This window comes from Lepidochelys kempii, chromosome 11 (assembly GCF_965140285.1).
Source record: "Lepidochelys kempii isolate rLepKem1 chromosome 11, rLepKem1.hap1, whole genome shotgun sequence".
Taxonomy (NCBI): Eukaryota; Metazoa; Chordata; order Testudines; family Cheloniidae; genus Lepidochelys; species Lepidochelys kempii.
The window spans coordinates 17,333,195-17,354,769 of NC_136390.1; the positions used below are offsets into that span (position 1 = coordinate 17,333,195).

At 38.5% G+C, this 21,575-nt stretch overlaps 1 protein-coding gene across 15 annotated transcripts in view; it reads right to left on the reverse strand.

The window, feature by feature from the left end:
* Positions 1 to 21,575, reverse strand: part of NCKAP5 (NCK associated protein 5) — a 623,444-nt gene that overhangs the window by 179,761 nt on the left and 422,108 nt on the right. For all 15 annotated transcript variants that reach the window (XR_012154214.2, XM_073305284.2, XM_073305277.2 and 12 more), the window contains one exon: positions 7,145 to 7,294. Coding sequence is in view for 14 of the 15 variants with exons in the window: in XM_073305284.2 (XP_073161385.2) it covers positions 7,145 to 7,294 (150 nt within the window). In the remaining variant the exon portion in view is untranslated. The remainder of the gene's footprint in view (positions 1 to 7,144; positions 7,295 to 21,575) is intronic.

Consider the following 21,575-nt stretch of genomic DNA (forward strand, 5'->3'; position numbering starts at 1 on the left):
TTCTGTTGAAATAAACAGTATGTGATCATGTAATTAGAGACTGTATCTTAATGCATACACACCAGGGAGTCAAATTAAGGTTGCAAAGGCAACCTTAATTCTGGCATTTCCTAACTTCTGAGTGTTTGACTTTTCAGCCTTTTTCACATAGTCTGTGTAATATGTAGCTATACTGGGGGTTGATGCATTTTCAAAACATACTATGTTGTGCAGGTTTTCCTGACTGCCTTTAAAAATCTCTCTCTCCAATCACTCTTGTGCTGAAAGCAGACATGAAAATGAAAACCAACCAAAGAGTTGCACTATTCTCCTTACATCATTAATCTTTTATCTTTTTCAGAAGTCCACATACACAATGAATTTACCAGTGGAATCACTTTTGCTTCGTAAGAGCTATAAGGTGTTTGATCATAACCGCTGGAGTAAATTAAGTGGATTTCATGAGCAGCCAACTAAGAATGCTGATGCTACAAGGGAGTTTTGATATCCAAGAGATCACAATTTTATATCAATTCCTATAGAGTGGGATATAATAGATTTTGAACCATTTGTTATTTGTCATCTGTTTCATTTGATTACAAATGTGTGGTATTTATAGGCTTGGAAAGATTCAATTTAAATCATGACTCGTCAGTAAATGTCAATTTCACCTGACACACAAAGTGAGGGAAAAAAATGTCCACTGAAAGCAGTCAGTGAGTGCAGCCTCCCCAACACTTAGCAGCTTCAAGGATCTGGTATCACAGGACCTCAGCCACGCAGGACGCCCGTTTCCCTGCTGTCATGGCCCTGCTGACTCATTCACTGGCCAAGAATGGGGGGGTTACCATGGGCTGGAGATGTTCAGCAGTGAGGTGGCTTCCCCGTCATGTGCCTGATCGCAGCCTCCCACACACAAAAAGGCCTGAGATCTTTGTTTGTTTGAGCTTCAACCTCCTAGCTGTGAGAACTGAAGACTTTATGGGTAAAATTCTATAATTTACACTTTTGAATTAGGCTTGTACAAATAAATAAAGCTTTAACTTTTTTAATCTCAACATCTACTACCATTAAATAATTATTGCCTGCCACCTTCATGCACCTAAGAAAATTAAAATAATTAAAAATAAAAACATGCTTAAAATTCATATTCTCCATCACAATTAGAAAATAATAAAAATTGAATTCTGCCACACCTAAGAGTATTTATCAGTCAGTACGTTGGAAAGAGAATTGCTATGACTGATAAAGGATGTAGAAAGATCATCATTAAAAGGGCAAATGAGGGAATACTAAACTTTGTCAAAGGGCACAGAACACCTCATCGGGGAAAAAAAATTTTTCAGTAGGCTGACAGTAAAAACACTTTACTAAATTGCTCTTCATTGTTCACTGAGAAACCATCTATACTAAGATGCAGTGTGGTGGTTTATTTGGCAAAGTACTCAACAGTTAATGAGAAAAATAGTGCTAAAAACAACTGCACTGTTAAAGTCATTTTCTCCCTTTTAACAATGTATTACTTGAGAATAAAATGTATTACTGTTTTTACTCTAGAATGGATACTGTGCAACATTCAGTTCAGCATCAGTTTGTACTAGCTTCATCATATTTGCCATTTTTGCACCAGACTATTCGTGCAGAAATCTATTACTTGCCTCCCAGCTAATGCGGTGATGTTCAGTATTCCAAATACTATTAGCATCCAAAGAATTCTCTTCCTGTTATGGAGCTAGAACATAAGATTATTTTTTCCTATATAGGTAGCATAAAAATATAAGCTGAATAACCCGTTGGTATGCTTCTTTGGGGCTAGGGTTTTGATAGTGGGTAACTCCTCTGCTTTAGTCTGCTGTTCCTCAAAGACATTTAGTATATAGCAAAACCTTTTTTTTTTTCTACTAGATCAAATTCTTCCCTAGATTAATGATAAATATATTACTGTCTTTAGTGCAGGGACAGCACACTCCCGCAATAGGATGATGAGGAAGGGCTCGGAAGAGAAAGGAAGGACTCTGTGTACCCTGGAAAAGGAGTACTTGTGGCACCTTAGAGACTAACAAATTTATCTGAGCATAAGCTTTCGTGAGCTACAGCTCACTTCACGAAAGCTTATGCTCAAATAATTGATTAGTCTCTAAGGTGCCACAAGTCCTCCTTTTCTTTTTGCGAATACAGACTAACACGGCTGCTACTCTGAAACCTGTGTACCCTGGGAATCTCTTAGGTGTTGAAATTGTATATTTGGCTAAATATGTGAAAACTTTCTTGATGCAAATGATCTCTTCTCTTAAAATATGTGCTGAATTCGTGAGTCAGTGTCAAATATTCATAGAACGAACATGTGTGTGGGGGAGGAGGGAAGCGTGATGAGGAGTATAAATCCCACACTAGAGTGGAAAGGGTTAAAGAGCAGTTCTGGGCCGCGGTAACTCTGCACCCCCTCTTTTCCCCAAACCTACAGAGCATGCTCCAGCTGGAGGAAGGACTTTAAAGGGAGCCAGACAACTCAGATGGGGGAACAGGGGAGATCTACCCTGAGTGCTCCAGTCCAAAGCTGCCACAAAAGCCTCTGCTGGGGAGGAAAGGACTATCAGGTGTCTCTAGCCAGGCTGAAGGTTCAGTTACCCCTTTTTCCCCCCTTTGCTATAGTAAGTTGGACTTTGAGACTGTAGAAGGGGGTGGATAGTAGGAAGTGGTCGAAGGAGGCAGTCTTGAGGCAAACCCTGGTGCCTGACTTTGTTTTCCTCTCATAGGGCCCAGAGTAAGAGCTCAGTGGAGTGGAAAGGTCCAGGCTCCTTTATCAAATGCCCTTGTCACACAGGGATATAACTGTCACTTCCACCCCTCCCAGAAGTAAGAAGAAGATGGAGATGCTGAAAGCCTCATGGGAAGGACCATCCATCTGCAGGGGCCAGGAGATAAACTGAGGATCCTCTCCTGTCAGAAGGACATGGGACCCTCTACAGTTTGTTGAACGCTGCTGCCCCAAAAGGGGGGACGAGCTAAAGTGGTGACCCAGCTAGAGGACTGAGTTGATACACACCAAAAGGCAGGTCAGCCCAGTTCTGGAGGAGTTGCTGACAGGAAGCACCAGAGACAGGGAGGGGGAAATTGAGGGCCCAATGACCTAACTACTAGATGATGCCACCGGTAAGCCCAGCTCCCGGCAGTACATACATACATGTGTACATACATATTTACACAGACATAAATTAGCAATATTTGTGAAAATATTTATATACTGAAAATATTTTTAAATCACACACGTATGATATATTTCTGCCAACTTTTAAAATTAAATTTCAACTGGGGGCCAACAATTTTGACTAGGATTTTTAAGAGTTGGTGTTATGACTAGGATGGCTTCCAAAGGAAGTAATACAGTTGGGCAGATACACAAGGCTTGAAAAGACATTACAAGTCTGTGATACAAAATTATTTATAATCAGATGCTTTATTTCAGCTTTTATTAGTTTGATGAGACTAGGTGCATCTTGCAAATTCCCATCTCAAACTGTGTCCAAGATTATCTGCTCTTATTTTACTACCTGGTATACATATACATATGTCTACACATACATATGTCTACGTAAAAGGATAAATGGACACAAATCAGATATTAGAAATGGCAACATACAAAAACCTGTAGGAGAACACTTCAACTTTCCTGGACACACAATAGCAGATTTAAAGGTAGCCATCCTGCAGCAAAAAAACTTCAGGACCAGACTTCAAAGAGAAACTGTAGCTCACGAAAGCTCATGCTCAAATAAATTGGTTAGTCTCTAAGGTGCCACAAGTACTCCTTTTCTTTTTGCTGAGTTTCAGTTCATTTGCAAATTTGACACCCTCAGCTCAGGATCAAACAAAGACTGTGAATGGCTAGCCAACTACAAAAGCAGTTCTCCTCCCTTGGTGTTCACACCTCAACTGCTACAAGAGGGCCTCATCCTCCCTGATTGATCTAACCTCGTTATCCCTAGCCTGATTCTTGCTTGTGTATTTACACCTGCCTCTGGTGTAATATACACTCCATCCATCCGACGAAGTGGGTATTTACCCACAAAAACTTATGCTCCAATACATCTGTTAGTCTATAAGGTGCCACAGGACTCTTTGCCGCTTTTACAGATCCAGACTAACACGGCAACCCCTCTGATACATATACTTAGTATCTCTGTCTATTGTATTAATCTATAAGGCTATTTTAAAGTACCAGTTCTATTTGAAATGAGTGTTGAGGGCCTTTATGTTCCTTATATTTGGAAATGCATCCCTATTCGGGAAAGTCCTTGGGCAGAGCCACTGGAACTTAACCACTTAAGCAAATGCTTTCCTGAATGGAGGCCTTAGTCCTAATTCTCTACTACAAGTAACAAGCAGTTTTGTTTAGAACAATGTATCCTGCTCACAAAGGAAGCAGGAAATGATATTACTTCCACACAACCCAAACGATATACTTTACTAACAGAAATGTTATACATGCAATTAATTTAATCAAAAGTAAGTATTAAGACTTGGAAAGAGAAATAACTGAGAAAAAAATTAATTTTTTTGGATAGTTGGTGAATGGAAATACTCTCTAGCATATAAATAGTGTGCTTACTACTCATGGCAGTGTTTACACTTAGGGGTTTACCATGGTTTTTAAATCACAGACTGAATGTGACATGTGTCCCATTGTGCTGGGGTTCATTGCATGATATGCTATGTTACATCTAACTATATATTACATTATTTCTTGATGCCTTCTTCTGATATTAATGTATGCTAATACCAGCAATCCACTACTTGTAGAGATAAATATATAATGAAAATATTTTCTTGTAACAATTTGTTTCCCCCAAAAAATACTACTGCTAAAAACATGCACTGGGCCAACAAATAATTTTTAAAAAGGAATCAGCTCCTCCAAATGGTCTTCCATTGATCAAAGGCTGGTCAAAACATTTCCAACAAAACTGTCTCAGTGAAAAATTGAGTTTCCAATGAAATAACATTTTTCATTAAAAGAGTCTGCTTTCTGCAGAAAATTTTGAATTTTCATCTTAAACACTTCGGCCAAAATTGCAAACTTTTCAGCCAAAAACATTTGGGTTTTGGCTGGCTGAAAATTTTCCAGTTCCAGTTTTTCCAAATCTATCCAGAGGAGGAAAAAATTTCCAAACAGCTCTGCATTGGTCACCATACAGTGGGCCAAATCTTGCTGTCAGTTACCTCCATGCAAATGCTAATGATAGCACAATGTGGTCCTGAGACATTCATGAGTTTTATTCACGAGTTTTGCTTAAAGGCATAATCTTAATGCACAACACTGCACAGATGGATGGACTAACTTTCATATGTGCTTTATTAGACTTGTTAATTTTATGAATCATGTCTGATAATTGTAATAATTTGAATACTCAAGATGAAGGAATCTGCTAATTGCTTTACTGTGGATTTAATGTCAAATACCCATTTTCTGTTTTTTTAAATACATTAATGAAATACTAAGATTAATTACTCTCAGAATACTAAAGGATGAGAACTGCTAATTGCAAGTAACCGAGAAAATGTATGTCTCTTGATTAATAAACCAAAGAGCTTTCACCCTTTGACATAAAAATTTATACCCTCCAAGAAAAAACAAGGGCAAGGATATATACCATTAAACCAACACACAATTAACAACACTTTGTTTTAATTATCTTTGCGCGCAATTAATGTTGGCCCTGCAGTTCATTTTTCTTCTTTGACTGCTCATTAGACTATTTATGTAGATTAATTCTTGAAGTATTGGCATTTGCTAATACATGGTTTTTTACAAGCTACTGCACAAAACTGACATCAGTGAGGAAACCTATTGACTGACCTCCCAGAGACAGAGCCTGTCTGTCCATAATGTTATGTTTTCTTCTTTCTAGGCAGTTTGCCATAATTGATAAAAGGTTATGACTTTATTGAATGACTTCTTATCAGCTGAAAGGCCATAAAGGACTGAAACAGTCATGTAGATTGACTAAAAACAAGGCCAAGGGAGCTCAAATTATGCATATTTGGAAAAAGAAATGTACAAGTAACCTCAACTCACTCAACATCAATGATAAAATTAAAACTGAATAAGAGCTTTTGTTTATTTCAAGTTCTAAAGACCTAGGTAAAATGCTTACACATTATGAAGCAATTGTTCTATGTAGGATTAGTGAGAATTAACATTTAATATGTTTATTTTAGTGATATTTGTGTGGGTCTTTAAAAGGAAAATATATTTACAGACAATTATAAAGACCTCGTATCATTTTAGGTGAGGCCTGTGCTTAGATCTGAACACACCTACCACTTTTTGTTTTCTTTTTGGTTTACAAAATCTTCCAGGACACTAATATTGAATTTGATTTTTAATTGAATTGGAGTACAAACCAAGTGATTATGAAGCAGAAGGAGAATTTTCCTGTTTGCTTAAACCAGAAATCTATAGCCCTAGTGACTGAATCTTTATTCCTTGTTTTTCTCAATCTTTACTCAGGCAAAACTCCTGCTGAGATCACTAGAAAGCATTTTTATACGGTACTGCTGAACCACTATATAAAAACCTGAACAGACTACAATGAACTGAGCACCGAATAAGAACTTCAGAATTTGATTCTATGTTGGTCCAGTCTTTGGTTCTGATCCTTGATGTTATTACGGCATGCTTAAGTACATACACATTGAACTCAGTGCAGTTACTCAGGTGCATTCTCCCTGGGGGTCTGTTAAGGACTGTGAGATTTTCCACAATAAGTACACCAAATACTGCAACTTCAGCAGTAAACACCAGAGTGAAGTAATGCCATTTTTATGATAGTTATTAAATCACACGATTTAAAAAATTAACACTTGAAACAAAGTCAGAATGACACAAGTTTTATCAGATAGTGTCAGTGGGTGTCATTGAGCCTATAGCTTGAACTGAATTAAAATTATTTATGAAGTACTTTTTAAGGATAAATGATCCTTGACATTAAAGAGAGTTGTTCCAAGATGGAACTTTTTGCTCATCCTTGATAAATGAATCATGATAAAAAATACAGTTACATGAGTCTAAGTGAACTGAGAAAGACAGGATTTATACCACACTGATTCAGTACCACTACAAGAAGTGGTATACTTTTATGTGTAAAGTTATTTTATTTCTTACCTCCAGAGCTTTCAATCGTTCTACTAGCAATTTTGTCTTTTCTTTTTCCTCTTCAGTACTGCTACTTTCACTTCTTGAATCTTCGTCTACTGCCATATGAATGTGTTCCATAGTTTCTTTGCATTTTCTGTCCTCTTCTGACAGTTTTTCCTAAAACGATTAAGAATTTTTTTCATTACACACAAGAGTAGATGAAATTAACTATGTAACAATAAATGCCTAGGAATCTCCTTTGAGAGAGAATGCGGGTGAAGTGATATCTTTTATTGGACCAACTTCTGTTGGTGAAAGAGACAAGCTTGCGACCTACACAGAGCTCTTCTTCAGGTCTTCTCAAAAGCTACCTCTTTCACAGAAGACCCGAAGAAGAGCTTTATGTAGCTCAAAAGCTTGTATCTTTCACCAAAAGAATATGGTCCAATAAAATATATTAGCTCACCTACCTTGTTTCTCTAATATCCTGGGACCAACACGGCTACAACAACATTGCAAACAACATAGGAATCTCCTTTGCACATGCGAAAAAGAGAACATGTACCTTGTTTGTGATCACAGGACTCATGAAGATTCTGCTGAACATATTATGGCCTCAGTCTCACAAAAGGGTGTGCATGGGTGAACCTTTATATCCTTCCTGAATTCCCAGTGAATTTAATGGGATTCTGTGCAGGTGTAAGAGTCTGTCTTTTGCAGGTTAGAGACCTGGATTATCATTAACAAAACAACTTTTGCATTTTCTTTAAAAGTTGTTGCAACAAAAACTTGGCTTCCAATACAAGTGCTCTGCCACTGACATAAAAAGACAGTTTACCTTGGGACAACCAACATAGAGACTTATACTTAATATATGACATCCTTCTTCATCTAGCGCTTATTCATGAACTATCATTTAGTAGGCTCAGAACCTATTATGTGACTACTACTTGGATATTGATTTCAGCGCAGGATATAAACTAATGTATAACTAGAGATAACCAAAGTAACAAGAAGTTTTCAAAAGTTTCTTTTGAAAATAAGTGAGGCTTAGGCTCCGAAGTGACAAAGGAGCTTTTTAAAATTTTGTTCATAATCCAGAAATTTTGCATTCAATTAACTTAACTTGATACATGTGTTTTGCGGTTATAGCTTTTGATAGGCAGACTCATTTTTGCTTAATTTCAAGTCCCACTGAATGGCATCATCATTATTTAGGGCTAGATTGCCTATTACTTCTAGCCTAGAGAAAAGGATTGCATGTAGCTGAGCTGCCCTAGGAGCAATGTAGGGAAGGAACTGTGCTACAGTTCCTCTCCTGCTCTTCCACTCTGTTCCCAGGAAGTAGTAACTGGATACCAATCTTTACCGCTCGCAGATTACTACTCCCTTCATACTGGGTCAGCTGTGCTGGTTGACACATTTAGATACAGAGCCAAGGCTCCACCCATTCCATGACCCTATCAACTTAATCTGCCCAACTGCATGGTGGAGGAAGGCAGATGGAAGAAAATACCAGGCATGTGGCCCTGCTTCTCCAAATACATGTAGCAGAAAAGTGGACAAGCCATGGAGGAGTATGGGGAGGAGGGAACTTTTCTCCCCATCGGGCCCCTGTGCAGTCATGTAGGCAAGACCACAACTGGCACTAATTGCTTGTTGAGAGTAAATAGTGTACTCTATGATGTAAATAAGAAACAGAGGGCAAGGATTATCACCTCAAGAAATTTAAAATCTAAGGCCCCACAAAGACTTCTCCACATGTATAACTTTACACATAAAGACAATCCCATTGAGATTACTGGGATTGTTCACATGTGTTAAATATATGTGTAACACCAATGGACCCTGGTTGTCGGCGAGCGGGATCAAACCTGGGACCTCTGGAGCTTAGTGCATGAGCCTCTACTGCATGAGCTAAAAGCCATATGACTGTTAGCCAAGGTGGTAGAGCAGACTCATTCATTTCTCTTTCTAAGTGGTCTTGGTGCCACTAGAGGGGACAGAACACCACACCCAGGAGGAATGTGGGTTACATATGCATATGCAGAAGGGTTTTGAGGATTAGCACCTAAATAGATGAATAAAATGATGCACACATACATTTTACTGAGAGTGGAAGTATCAGTGGGTGACTCAGAAATTTTATTTTATTTAAATGTTGTTTTTGTTAAGTGATTAAGGTTGGTGAGTTTCACAAGAGACCTGTAGAAAACATGAGTTTGAATGTTGAACTGTACTAACTCAGTAAGTTATGGATCTCATTCTACAATTAGAGACAAACAGGGTGGCAAAAATGAACTGAGAGCAACAAATCCAAAGGAAAAGTATACTGCATGTGAGATATTGTGCAAAAGGAGGAAAGGAGTAAGGAAAAACAGACACACGCACACATACAATGTTATTATTCATAAGACACTCATGGTGGATTCCACAAATCAATGTATTCTCCTAACTTCTACTGAAATCAGTCACTGAAATCAATGGAAGTTAAGGTCCTAACTTCTATCTAGGCACCTAAGTTGCTTTGTAGATTCCACCCTCAACACAGACAATAAAAAATACACTGTCCCTACCCTGAAGAGCTTGCAATTTAATTGTGAAAATGATACGAAGAGTGAAAGTAACAATGGTGTCCATAGGAATGGGAAATAGGAAGAAAGGAAGGACAACAACTATAAAAAGGTAAGATGGGGATGGGTGACCTTACAAAAATCTAGACAGATATATAAAATCACTTGGATATGTAATGTGCACTTCATGATAGTTCTGATATACAATTGCATATATTTGCACACTTACAGGTATTTTGTACCAGCCTATAGTATGAGAGGTACGTTGTTATTTCTAATATATAGCACATGCTCTGTAATGATTTAATGGTTTGAACAATGCATTCAAACCATTTTCCCTTTTCAAGTTGTCCAATCAGGAAATCCATGTAAAACTTTATCAACCAATTCAGAGAACAGTTTATTATAATGACTCATCTTTGATGCAATGCCAGCATGAATGACTCTTTTAAAGACAAAAATACAACACAAATGAATGAAGTCTAGTAATGGAAGGACATCTTAACACCCATACAAGGGCATCCTAACTGCCAACTTCATAAGCTTGTTACAGGAGATTATATAGGAAAGCATGACCCCAGACACTTCACCACAAAGGTGGAAACAATGTGATTCCTCTCAAAGTAAATTGCAGAAATCAATGACTCTATCTAATACAATGCTGAGAACAAAGATCAACTTCTCACTCTTCTGTGAATTACAAAATTTGAAGTCGTTGGGAGACAAGGTTGCATTACCGAAAATTCACACTGTCAACTAAAATAGAATTACATATTTGAGCATTGTTTGCTCAAAAATGAAGCCTCAAACAAAGATGCTTAATAATGTTACCCTGTAACAATATATACATGCTAAACAGAATACAGTCAAAGATCAAATCCCATTATAAAGAAACTAGGTCTCCTGCTCCCACTGAAGTCACTGGGAATTTAGCAGGATTGGCCCACTGTATCAGATTCTCAAACTGGTGTAAATCAATGTAGCTCCACTGAAGTCAATGAGGCTATACACATTTAAAATCGTTAATGATCTGGCCTACTATCTCTACATATACAGTATGTTCTATTAAAAAAAAAGACATAAGTAGTACACTAATGATGCATCTTTTGGTCTATTACCTCAATTCCTATTGCCAATAGAGCCAACAGCTGAAGCTAGACCCAGTGCAGCCTCAAAGTGGTAAGAGCTCTTGAATTAATGTGAAGATATAAATCACTGAAAATGCTGATCTGTGAAACTTCACAATGCAACAACCTCACTGAGATTTGTCTGAAAGCTGGATTTCAAAAAGATGAACTAAGAGGGAGCAATTTAATTTCCCCTCCCCACCAATACATTTAGATGAAAATGACAAACTGACATGGGATGCAATCTTGTTGAAATTCCATTATTTTCATTATGGTGAAAAGCCGCTTTCCTTCCTAGTATTCCCTGTGAGAATATTCTCATTAACAAAGAGGCATTCACAATCATAATTATAAATAAAACAACAGTAACAATATCTAGAGAAGGAAACCTAAGGGACATTTTCAAAAGGTCATACTTCCTTTTTTGGTATGGCACTGGAAAAGATCACATCTAGGAATTATACAATTTCATGAAAAACATTTGGAAAATAATCAAGTTACTATTAAAATATTTCATTTAATTACAAAGACATTTCAAAACAATTAAACAAAAGGAGTGAATGGTTAGAAGACACATAGTAGCAAATTCAGTTAAGAACAGCCCCTAGAGGCTCTGAAGTAGCCACAGGTGACAGGTTTCTTCCAGTCTCTGAAGCCTGAGACGAAACATGCCCAGATTGAAAAAGAATGCCTGGCAAGGAAACAAATGCTTGATTTCCCGCTGTTATTATTTATATTACACTAGTGCCTAACAGAACTGGGGCTCCACTGTACCACATGGTGTACAAACATATAGGGTGATCAGATGTCTTGATTTTATAGGGACAGCCCCGATATTCAGAGCTTTGTCTTACATAGGTGCCTATTACTCCCCACCCTGTCATGATTTTTCATATTTGCTATCTGGTCACCCTACAAATATATGCCATGAAATGGTCCCTACTCCATGAGGCTTAAGGTCCAATTTGGGATCTTATGACCTAATTTGGCAGTTTACAACCTAAGTGTCACTTGCACTGACTGGGAATCTTTTTGTCTGTTAACAGAACACAATCCATTAGCGTCACTGCTCAGCTGTCAGGCATTAATAAATAGAGCACTTGCCTGTCTTAACATTAAGCCACATGAAACATATGAAGAACCATGAACATCATAGTACTTTCCAGGATAAGAGCTGTTAGCAGTAACCAACAGCTATCAGCGTGTCTTGTGACAGAGGCCCGTCTGAAACAATAAAAGTCATTTAAAGGGGGTCAAAGCTGTTTGTGTAACTGGAATGGCTGGTTTCTTTATTAGCAATGGTTGGTGATATGACCCACTCTTGGCCCTGACTGCACTAAAAAAAAAAAAGTACCTGTTTTACAGCTACCCCAGTGCTACAATGCTGTAAGTGCTAAAACAGGCAGTCGTGGGTGTTTTAAACACTCAGTCATGCACATCTGCTTAAGTGGTAAAAATGCCAGATCCCTGTCTATAGTTACTGCACCATTGTTGGCGGCTGCTGCTTGTAATACAGGTGCTAATTTTGCCAGCACTCATGCTGGGGAAAACCAGCTTACTAGATAGATGTCTCACCTCCTCCCACCAGGTAACATTCAGAAACACAAAGAAAAAGCAATAGTCCATTTCTGGTACTTGTTGTTCTGGCTACTAATAAGGAATCATTAGAAAAATTACCCCCTCACTCACAGAAGTTGGAGCTTATCTCCATGATTATCACAGCCAGATTGTGCTTAATATGCATTTATGTGGAAAACCAAACCAGTTTCATTTTCAGACACAGTGAGGGTTCTGCAGATGCAGACCATGTCCTTATATCAGCTTCAGCTGTTGGACTATGAAATGTCAGCTTCTCCTTTTTTGGTTATAGTCTCTTTAATTTTTAAGTCACTGGACTTTGTTAAAAATAGTAGATTGATCACTGATGTAAACTCATGCTAAGCAGAGATCTGATGTGGGAATACTGCTTTGGAAAGCAGTATTCCCACATCAGATCTCTGCTTAGTATGAAACCTAGAATGAAACAGACAAAAAAGCAGGAACCCAGGAATAAAACAGACAAAAAAGCACATGGCATGGGATAACTTCAACATTATTTGTGAGGCAGAAAAGTACCTCTGCTATGTTATAATCATTCATACACACAGCTCCAATTAAAAAACAAAAAAACGAACAAACCTCCATGCCGTATTTATAAACGCATAGTCAGCAAAGGTGTATATATTGTAAAGTAACATTAATACTAGCTCCTAGTGGGTATTTGCCCCCAATTAGTTAAACTGCAAATTTCTTCTCTGGAAGCTATCAAAATGCACTGATATGCCTCTGAGGCTTCCATAGGTTCAGCTCTCCTTGAGCCTTCTCTGCTATTCTAAATGCATAAACTTGACCTCAGTACTCTCTACATTTCAGTTTACAAAACAATATACAAGATAACTGATGCAATAATAAATTCTGAAAGTTGTTTCTTGCAATGTCGCTATACAGTCTTGATATATTCCTATACAAAGTACATTAAATGCTATTTTCTCTGCAGAACTCCTAGTGTTCAGCACTATCCCTCATCATGAGTGCGTGACATGAAAGAAGAATTTTCACGCTGTAGATATGGATAGTGAATGTACCTGGAGTTTCTTCACAGGAAGTCTTCATGCTGGCATGACACAGACAGTCAGGGCTGTGCACAACTCACTCAAGTAATATGACTAGACAAGTAGAAAAAACGCAGCAAATGCTCCCAATGATATTTGCTTAGAAATTCCAACAAGCTTGAGGATTCAACAATCTCATCTCATTCTCAGTGGCATCCAGTTTTTCCCCAGGCCTTATTGTCCTAATCATAGGATGAGATTCTTTCATCCTAGCTTGCTACAACATTTTCTAGCTCAGTCACTCTTAAATGTGCCTTTTGAATTTTAATAACAACCTCATGTATTTTTTGGAACCTATTATACCCAACAGAACTTGAAGTGCATCAAGGCATTTATATACTAAGTCCAACCCTCAGGACAGTGAGGATCTGGTGAATTAAAGACGTACCTCCACGGAGATGGCTTTTTAGAGGGGCAGATGATGAGGTCCTAGTGACATCAACTTTTCTGCTCTCTAAGTGGAATTTTTTTAAACTCTCTTTATTTGTTAATGGGAATCCTTTCAGGCTATTAAGCTCTGTGACCCAGCTCTGGACAGCTTACTGTACTAGGCGAAAGTAACTATGAAAAAGTAACTAAGCAATCAATGTAGAATGCAAAAAAGTATAACGAGAAAACGAGAGGTTCAGTATAAATTAGCTATCAGCTTTGAAACCAACACATACCTCCTATAGGTTTCAGAGTGGTAGCCGTGTTAGTCTGTATCAGCAAAAACAAAGAGGAGTCCTTGTGGCACCTTAGAGGATAACAAATTTATTTGGGCATAAGTATTATTTATTTGGACATTATTTGGGCGGGCGGGTCACTATAAAAACTAATTTCCCTCTGCTGATACTCACACCTTCTTATCAACCGTTTGAAATGGGCCACCTTGATTGCATTGGCCTCATTAGCACTACAAAAGTGATTCTCTCTTGGTATTCACCCTTCTTGTCAACTGTTGAGACTAGGCCACTTCCACCTTAATTGAATTGGCTCGTTAGCACTGACCGCTCCCCCCCCCCCACTTGGTAAGGCAACTCCCATCTTTTCATGTGCTGTGTATTTGTACCTGCCTACTGTATTTTCCACTCCATGCATCTGATGAAGTGAGTTTTAGCACACGAAAGCTTATGCCCAAATAAATTGGTTAGTCTCTAAGGTGCCACATGGACTCCTATAGTTTTTTCTTGATTTGAAATATATTTATTCACTTGTTTTATTTTCTGGTGGCAGTGGGGTGGAATAGAATCATTGCTTTAGACATCATATTAACAAATGCAATAATAATGTTTTCTTGTATAGCTAACGTTTTTTCTTCAGTACAAGCTGACCAAATTTGAAGGAAAAGAAAAGAATTCACATAAATCAGAAGCAGAAACATCCCAAACTGTTCATAGTTTAACATTACTGCTGTCAGGCAAAACATATAAAATTCCTCTTTTTCATCTCTGGATTTGACTTACAAAGCGAAGAGAGTGAGCAGTAGAATCCCCTAGATTAAATGTGTATGATGGATAAGAGAACAAAGGTGTTTTCTTTATGCCTCTAATATGAGCCCACGACCACTCGCATATCAATCTAAATCTACTACACATTATTCTTCACTCAAAATACTCCTAAATGTTGCAAGCTTTCATCCTTATTGAACATTTCTGCAGAGTTACATTAATATATTTTCTGATTATGCTTTTATTGCCTGTTCCATCTATCAGCAAACATTTATTTCTTTTGAAAAAGTTCTGATTTAGAAGGCATGTAAAGTAAAAGGAAACTGCATAGTGAAATGAAAAATGGAGAAAAACTTAAGACTAATCCTAATTAAATGGCTAAAGCGGAGAAAATAGCTTATTAGATGGATAATGGAATATGGAGTCTTTTGCCACTAGTAATGTAGTCTGTAATGACCAACAAGTAGAATAGCTGTCCAGTGACACATATGAAATGAGTTGCCGTTGGTCTCATCCAGTCCACAGTAAACAGATATCTACATTGCAAACACCGCCACTGTATCTAGGACTTTTGTTGTCTGCATTGATATCAAGGACTGCATAAACAAGGGAACTGAATGACCCTTTCAGCTTTGAAGGTAGGTGACCCTTTCAAATCAGGACTGCGACATGCTGGCAGGGCAGGAAGGGAGTAGCTTGCGGCATCTGGTATTATAGTGATGTGCGTAGTGTGTTGATAAAATGGAAAATTTCAAATTCATTCTGTGGCTATGGAATTTGCACAGTAAAATGATACTAAGGGGCAAATTGCATTCCGTGGTTCCTATTGATGTTGCATGCATGTATACATGGGCAAAATATCCACTGCATTTTCTCATGTACATTGTAATCTAATATGAAATGGTTCATTACACTACTGAAAAATTAAAGCATTTTTCTTTTCTCACAAGGAAACCTATCTTAACCTAAAAGGAAACACAGCATTTAATGTGGCTATAGGAATTTGAGAGTATTAAAATATCTACAGTTAACTGAAGCAAGATAAGACAAATTCTGCTCGGATTTAAATTTGGGGTTTATTTGATGAAACTGCAGTGAAGTCAATGCAATTACTCCAGATTTACTTTGGCAGAATTTGGCCCTATTTAAAAAAAAAAGACTGTATTCTCACTTCCCAGATAAAGGAGGTGAAAATGCTCATTTTGATCAATTAAAGAACTTTAAGATAAAAAGTTTCCCTGCCATGAACCTCATTGTTGGTGATCAGAAACACCAATGTATTAAAGAAAAGGAGTACTTGTGGCACCTTAGAGACTAACCAATTTATCTGAGCATAAGCTTTCGTGAGCTACAGCTCACTTCATCGGATGCATACTGTGGAACATACTTTCCACAGTATGCATCCGATGAAGTGAGCTGTAGCTCACGAAAGCTTATGCTCAAATAAATTGGTTAGTCTCTAAGGTGCCACAAGTACTCCTTTTCTTTTTGCGAATACAGACTAACACGGCTGTTACTCTGAAACCAATGTATTAAAGGTCCTTACTCAAGCTTCACAGAGCTGTGCTACTCAATTTATTCTGCCTGTTCTTCCCTTTCTAGGGATTACTACAAAGAAGCTACAAAGAACATAGCTCAAGAAAGGCATTAACTAGTATTTTGGAATGCCAGCATATTAGCTGATTAGCTCTCATTGGAGACAATGTCGGTGCAAGCACAGAGACCAGAGCCAACTATGCCTCATGTGGAATTTAGCTACAAAGCAAGTATAGTACTATAACTGAGGTTCTCTTTGGCAGATGCCATGAAATATTTAGTTGGCTGTAGAACCAACCAGAGATGCAAGCATGGAATGTATTTTTTGGATGGGATTCTCAACTGTCAACACCATTTCGTGGATGGAATCTATCAGTGATATGGCTTCAAAGATTTGCTAGACTAGCTAGATCTAAGCATTCCATTTGTCTTAACCAAGAGATGCAGGAACTAGAGGTTGCTTTGTTGGTTTTGCTAGGCTGCAGGGGTAGATGGCTATTAGGAGAAAGTGGTTGTAGATTTCATACATAGAAATCTAGCTAACACAATAAGAATTTGTCTATGAGTGATAAGAGGATAGGATTTTTTACATTTCCTGCATTTAGTTAGTTACTTTTACTAACTACAAGTTACTTACTTTTCCTGCATATAGAAATGTTGTTTGTCATAATTTTGGTTAGAGATGAGCCTGAAACAAACTCTCGATCTCACTCTGAAGTATACAGCTCTATAAAGGGCCTAACCTAAATCTGAATATTCTCAAATTTGAGAGTTCAGTATCCTGATTGGAACCTTCCCAATTTGAGTGATAAGTATGAGCTGAGACTTCAGATCCAAATCTGTGATTCTAATCTGGGATGTTGATAATTACCTTAGAAAGCTTGGTTATGTTTTTATGGCTGTATTGTAGATATCTGACTCACTATACCATCTCACTTGTAAATAAATCTTTGTTCTTCCCTTATCTCTTGGCTGCTGTTTTATCTCAGAAGCAGTAACTAAGAAAGGGGGGAAACCTAAATCTAATTTGGCTGCTTCAGAAATATGGTCGAGAACTGTAGATGAAAATCAGAATGACAACCGTGAGCCTTGAGACAGGTCTTTAAGAAATATGTGGATTAATTTTATGGCAGTGGTTCTAGTTCATATTACAGCCTTTATTTTAAAATAAAATCCTGCAAATTCCCTTATCATGAACAATAGATCTGTAATGCAAATGGCAACAAATTATTTTCAGAACAAATAATATCAGTATAGGGATGTTCAGCCTGTAAAATGATAATATACCAAATAAAAAAAATTGATGTATATATCGCTTCTTGCTATTTTGCTAAACAAAAAATGTATAGCATAACTTTGTAAACTTGTTAAAATATTATATATTTACAAATAATAATATTTTATACTTCTATAGCACCTTCCATCCAATGATCTCAAAGTGCTTTACAAACCTCAATAAATCATACCTCAAAAACATAGAAAGGGTAGTATCATTTAGTTGATGGTACAAATGGAGAAAATTCTGAACAGAGAGGTTAAGTGACTTGACCATAAAGGAAACCCATATTAAGAATCCATACCTAGGAACAGAACCCAGGTTCTACCAGATTCCCACTCTCATGCTTTGGCAATAAGACAATCCATCCTTCACAGCTTAGAAGCGCTTCAGGAACATCGCTGCTTTTCAGCTAGGGTGGAAACAAGGGATGTAAGACACAGATGTTGAATGATATAAGGGAACAAGACTGCAGCCTGGGAAAGGCAGACAGCTGATTACCATATCTGGACTTGATTTATCACCAGCATTTGGGGACATGACCCTCACTCCAGAATCTGTAGGCTATCCCTGCACACAGGAATAATATCTGCAGGCATTAGGGCAGCATGAATCACCCTAGGCAGACTGTGAATCTGGCTGTAGAATTTTTCTAAGCTCTTGTGTCAACATCTCTGTGTTATGGCTGTATGATATTCATAGGTACCAAGAAACATGGATAGGCTATCTTTTTTTTTTTTTGAATGATTCCACAGAAAAGATACAGAAAGACGGTATGATTGAAAGGAAATATCAAGACGGTTTAGAGGAAAAGTAGATGTGGGAGTCAGATCTGTCCAATATAGTGCTACAACAACATGTTACTTGGAATGTGTAGATTGAATGTTTTGGGAATAAGAGAATAATTTATTTTCTAAGAAACAGGCATATAAACTGCATATTTTTAATACAGAGATAGGCGTATGCTGTTAGACTTCACTGTTGTATGTAACTCTACATGGTTGTTGCTCTATGATACTGAATGATAAGCAGACAAGAGCAATGAAACTGGAACGCTTGTGCAGGTATGTTCTTTGATATGAAAATTTAGTTTTGAATTATGTACATCAGCATCATCATTCTCCCTTTTAGATACAGGAAACTAACCTCTAGGTATGTAAATGTAAGGACAGATTACACAAAGCCTGCACCAGAAGCTAGAACAGAAACTGATAAAGGGCTCCCAGTAGCAGAAATTACCCCAAGGGATATTTGTGGCAGAGGAAGACACAGGTTTCTATTCTGCTTAGTGGAGTCAGGGTAGCTCCAAAAGTGGACAGAGTTAGCCAGGGCAATCCGGGATCTCCTGTGGAGCTGCCAGCAGAATGTAAAGTTGCTCTCTCCATCCTCCTCAGGAAGGAGGTGGCAGGGAAAACACCACTAGGCCTCCCCTACTGTGAATCTGCTCTGTGGAACAGCTGGTCAGGTTGGTTCAGCTCCTCACTGCATCAGGAGTAATTCTGGGACTTTATCTTTCTCTATCATCTGATATAGACCCTATGACACACCTTACCCCAGTCCAAACATGTGAAAAGAGCCAGGATGAAATAAAAAGATGTTTCTGACACTTCATGCTATCTTGACCTTATAAATGAAACCAGTTTAAATATGTGCATATTCCTTTAATATATGAAAGTTACAATGCTGTACCATTGTCTCAGGTGTGTTTCCAGGAAGAAGTCAAAACCAGGTGCTTTCTTCAGTGCCTTTAAAGCCCTCAATATCTACGTTGCCCTACCAGCAATCCATTTCTAATCATAGCTTCCCTTTGAAATCAAAGCATTTCAGGAGCTCTGTTACTGAAACATTATAATTTAATGTCACGCCATAATTTTATATAGATATGACACTATACAAAAAAGGATGGAGACAAGTTTATTTTTTGATCAATTGGATGACCTGACCCCTAGCTGGGGTGAATGCCTTTGAATCAGAGGCAGCTCAGACCAAAGTTACTGCATTAAAAAAAAATCCTGTTTCATTCCAGGGCAGGTTTAGACTTTTAAATTTAACTAGAAGCCTTTTTTCAACATCATAATCTATTTCAACAGCTGCTTTCACCCAAGTCGAAGACAATGACCCTCCACCTCTTCCTCTGCTTCTCCAGGGTCCAGGTCTTCTGCCAGGCAGCAGATTTGACACCAGTATCAAGAGCCCAATAGAACCACCCTAGGATTATAAGCACTTCTATCCAGTTCCAGTTCTTTCCTACATTTCCCCCCATTCCCAACGCTTTTTAGGGAATCTTCTCAAAAGATACTGTTGAAATAAGAGGTTCACTTCCTCGTATAACTCACAGCAGTAGAAGATGTTCCTTTAGAGTTCAGGGGAAGGGAGGCTTATTCCCATTATGTTCTCATTACAAAGAAGAAAGGGTGTGATGTCCCATTATGGATCTTTGACATCTCAAAAAATTCATCTACCGTTTCAAGTCCAGGCTGGTGACTCTGGCTTTCATAACTCCCTCATTAGCATCTCAAGACTGGTTCACAGCTATTGACCTACATGATACCTATTTCCATGCATTTATTAATCCAACCCACAAGATTCCTAGTGGGAACAGCATTTGGTCTTCCCACAACAATGAAGGTATTCACCAAGTGCTTGGTATTTGTGGTAGCTCATCCAATGACACAGAGAATCCAGGTCTATCCATAACTTGATAGCTGGCTAATCCAGGGAGGATCACCCCAACAGGTGACCAACTCAATTCATATAACCTTAAAACTCTTTGTCACTCTGAGCCTCAAAATCAACAGAGAGAAATCCACACTGATTCTGTCTCAGAGCACAGAGTTCATAGGAACAGTGAGATTCCAGATGAGCAAACGCTTACTTTCCACAAGAAGGGTTACAAATTATATTGAACTTTCTCAACCAACTTCAAGCCCAACCAAAGAAATCAGTTAAAATACACCTCACAGACTCTTGGGACACATGGTCTCATGCACCTATATGATGACACTTTGCCAGACTTCACCTACACTCATGAAAGAGTGGTTGAAATCAGTGTATTTACTCACCAGACATCACATAGGCATAATGGTCAGTCCCACAAGTAGTCCTCATTAAACTGGTGGAAAGGCCTTCTGCAGGTGTGCAATGGAGTATCTATCTCTGCCCCTCTAGCTACCAAGACACTAGTGACAGACACCTCCTCTCAGGGATGGCAGGTTCATCTACATTACCTTCCATTTCAGAGCTTATGGTTCTCTCAGGAAGTCTGTCTCCACATAAATGTTCTAGAGCTCAAAGCCATCCACCTGGCCTGCAAGGAATTTTTACCACTTTTCTAGGGATCCATAATCCAAGTATTCAAAGACAACACCACAGCCAAGCATGATGTGACAGACCAGAGGGAGCAAGATCATCTCTGCTCTGCCAGGAGGCCTTGTGGCTCTGGAATTGGTGCATTCTGAATCAAATCATGCCTGTGTCTCTGCACCTTCCTGGCCTTCTAAACACCCTGGCAGATCAACTCACCAGACAGTTCCCAGACAATCATGAGTGCGCTATCAAAGACTGAGTCCTACAGAATATTTCTTTTTGCAAGTGGGGATTCCCAGATTCAACCTGTTTGACTAGAACAACAACTGCCAGACATTCTATTCCAGTGGGTCTCCAGCCCACGCTTCCTGACAGATGCCTTCCTCTTCCTCAAAACTGATGCATGCCTTTCCGCTGATCCCCATGATACCAAGGCTTCTGAGGAAACCAAGGCAAGATGCAGAACTGATGATTATGATACTCCCAGCATGGACCAGGCAGTTCTGTTCTCTCTCATCACAGGGCCCCCCCTCCCCCACCGCCTTACTTGCCCTCAACT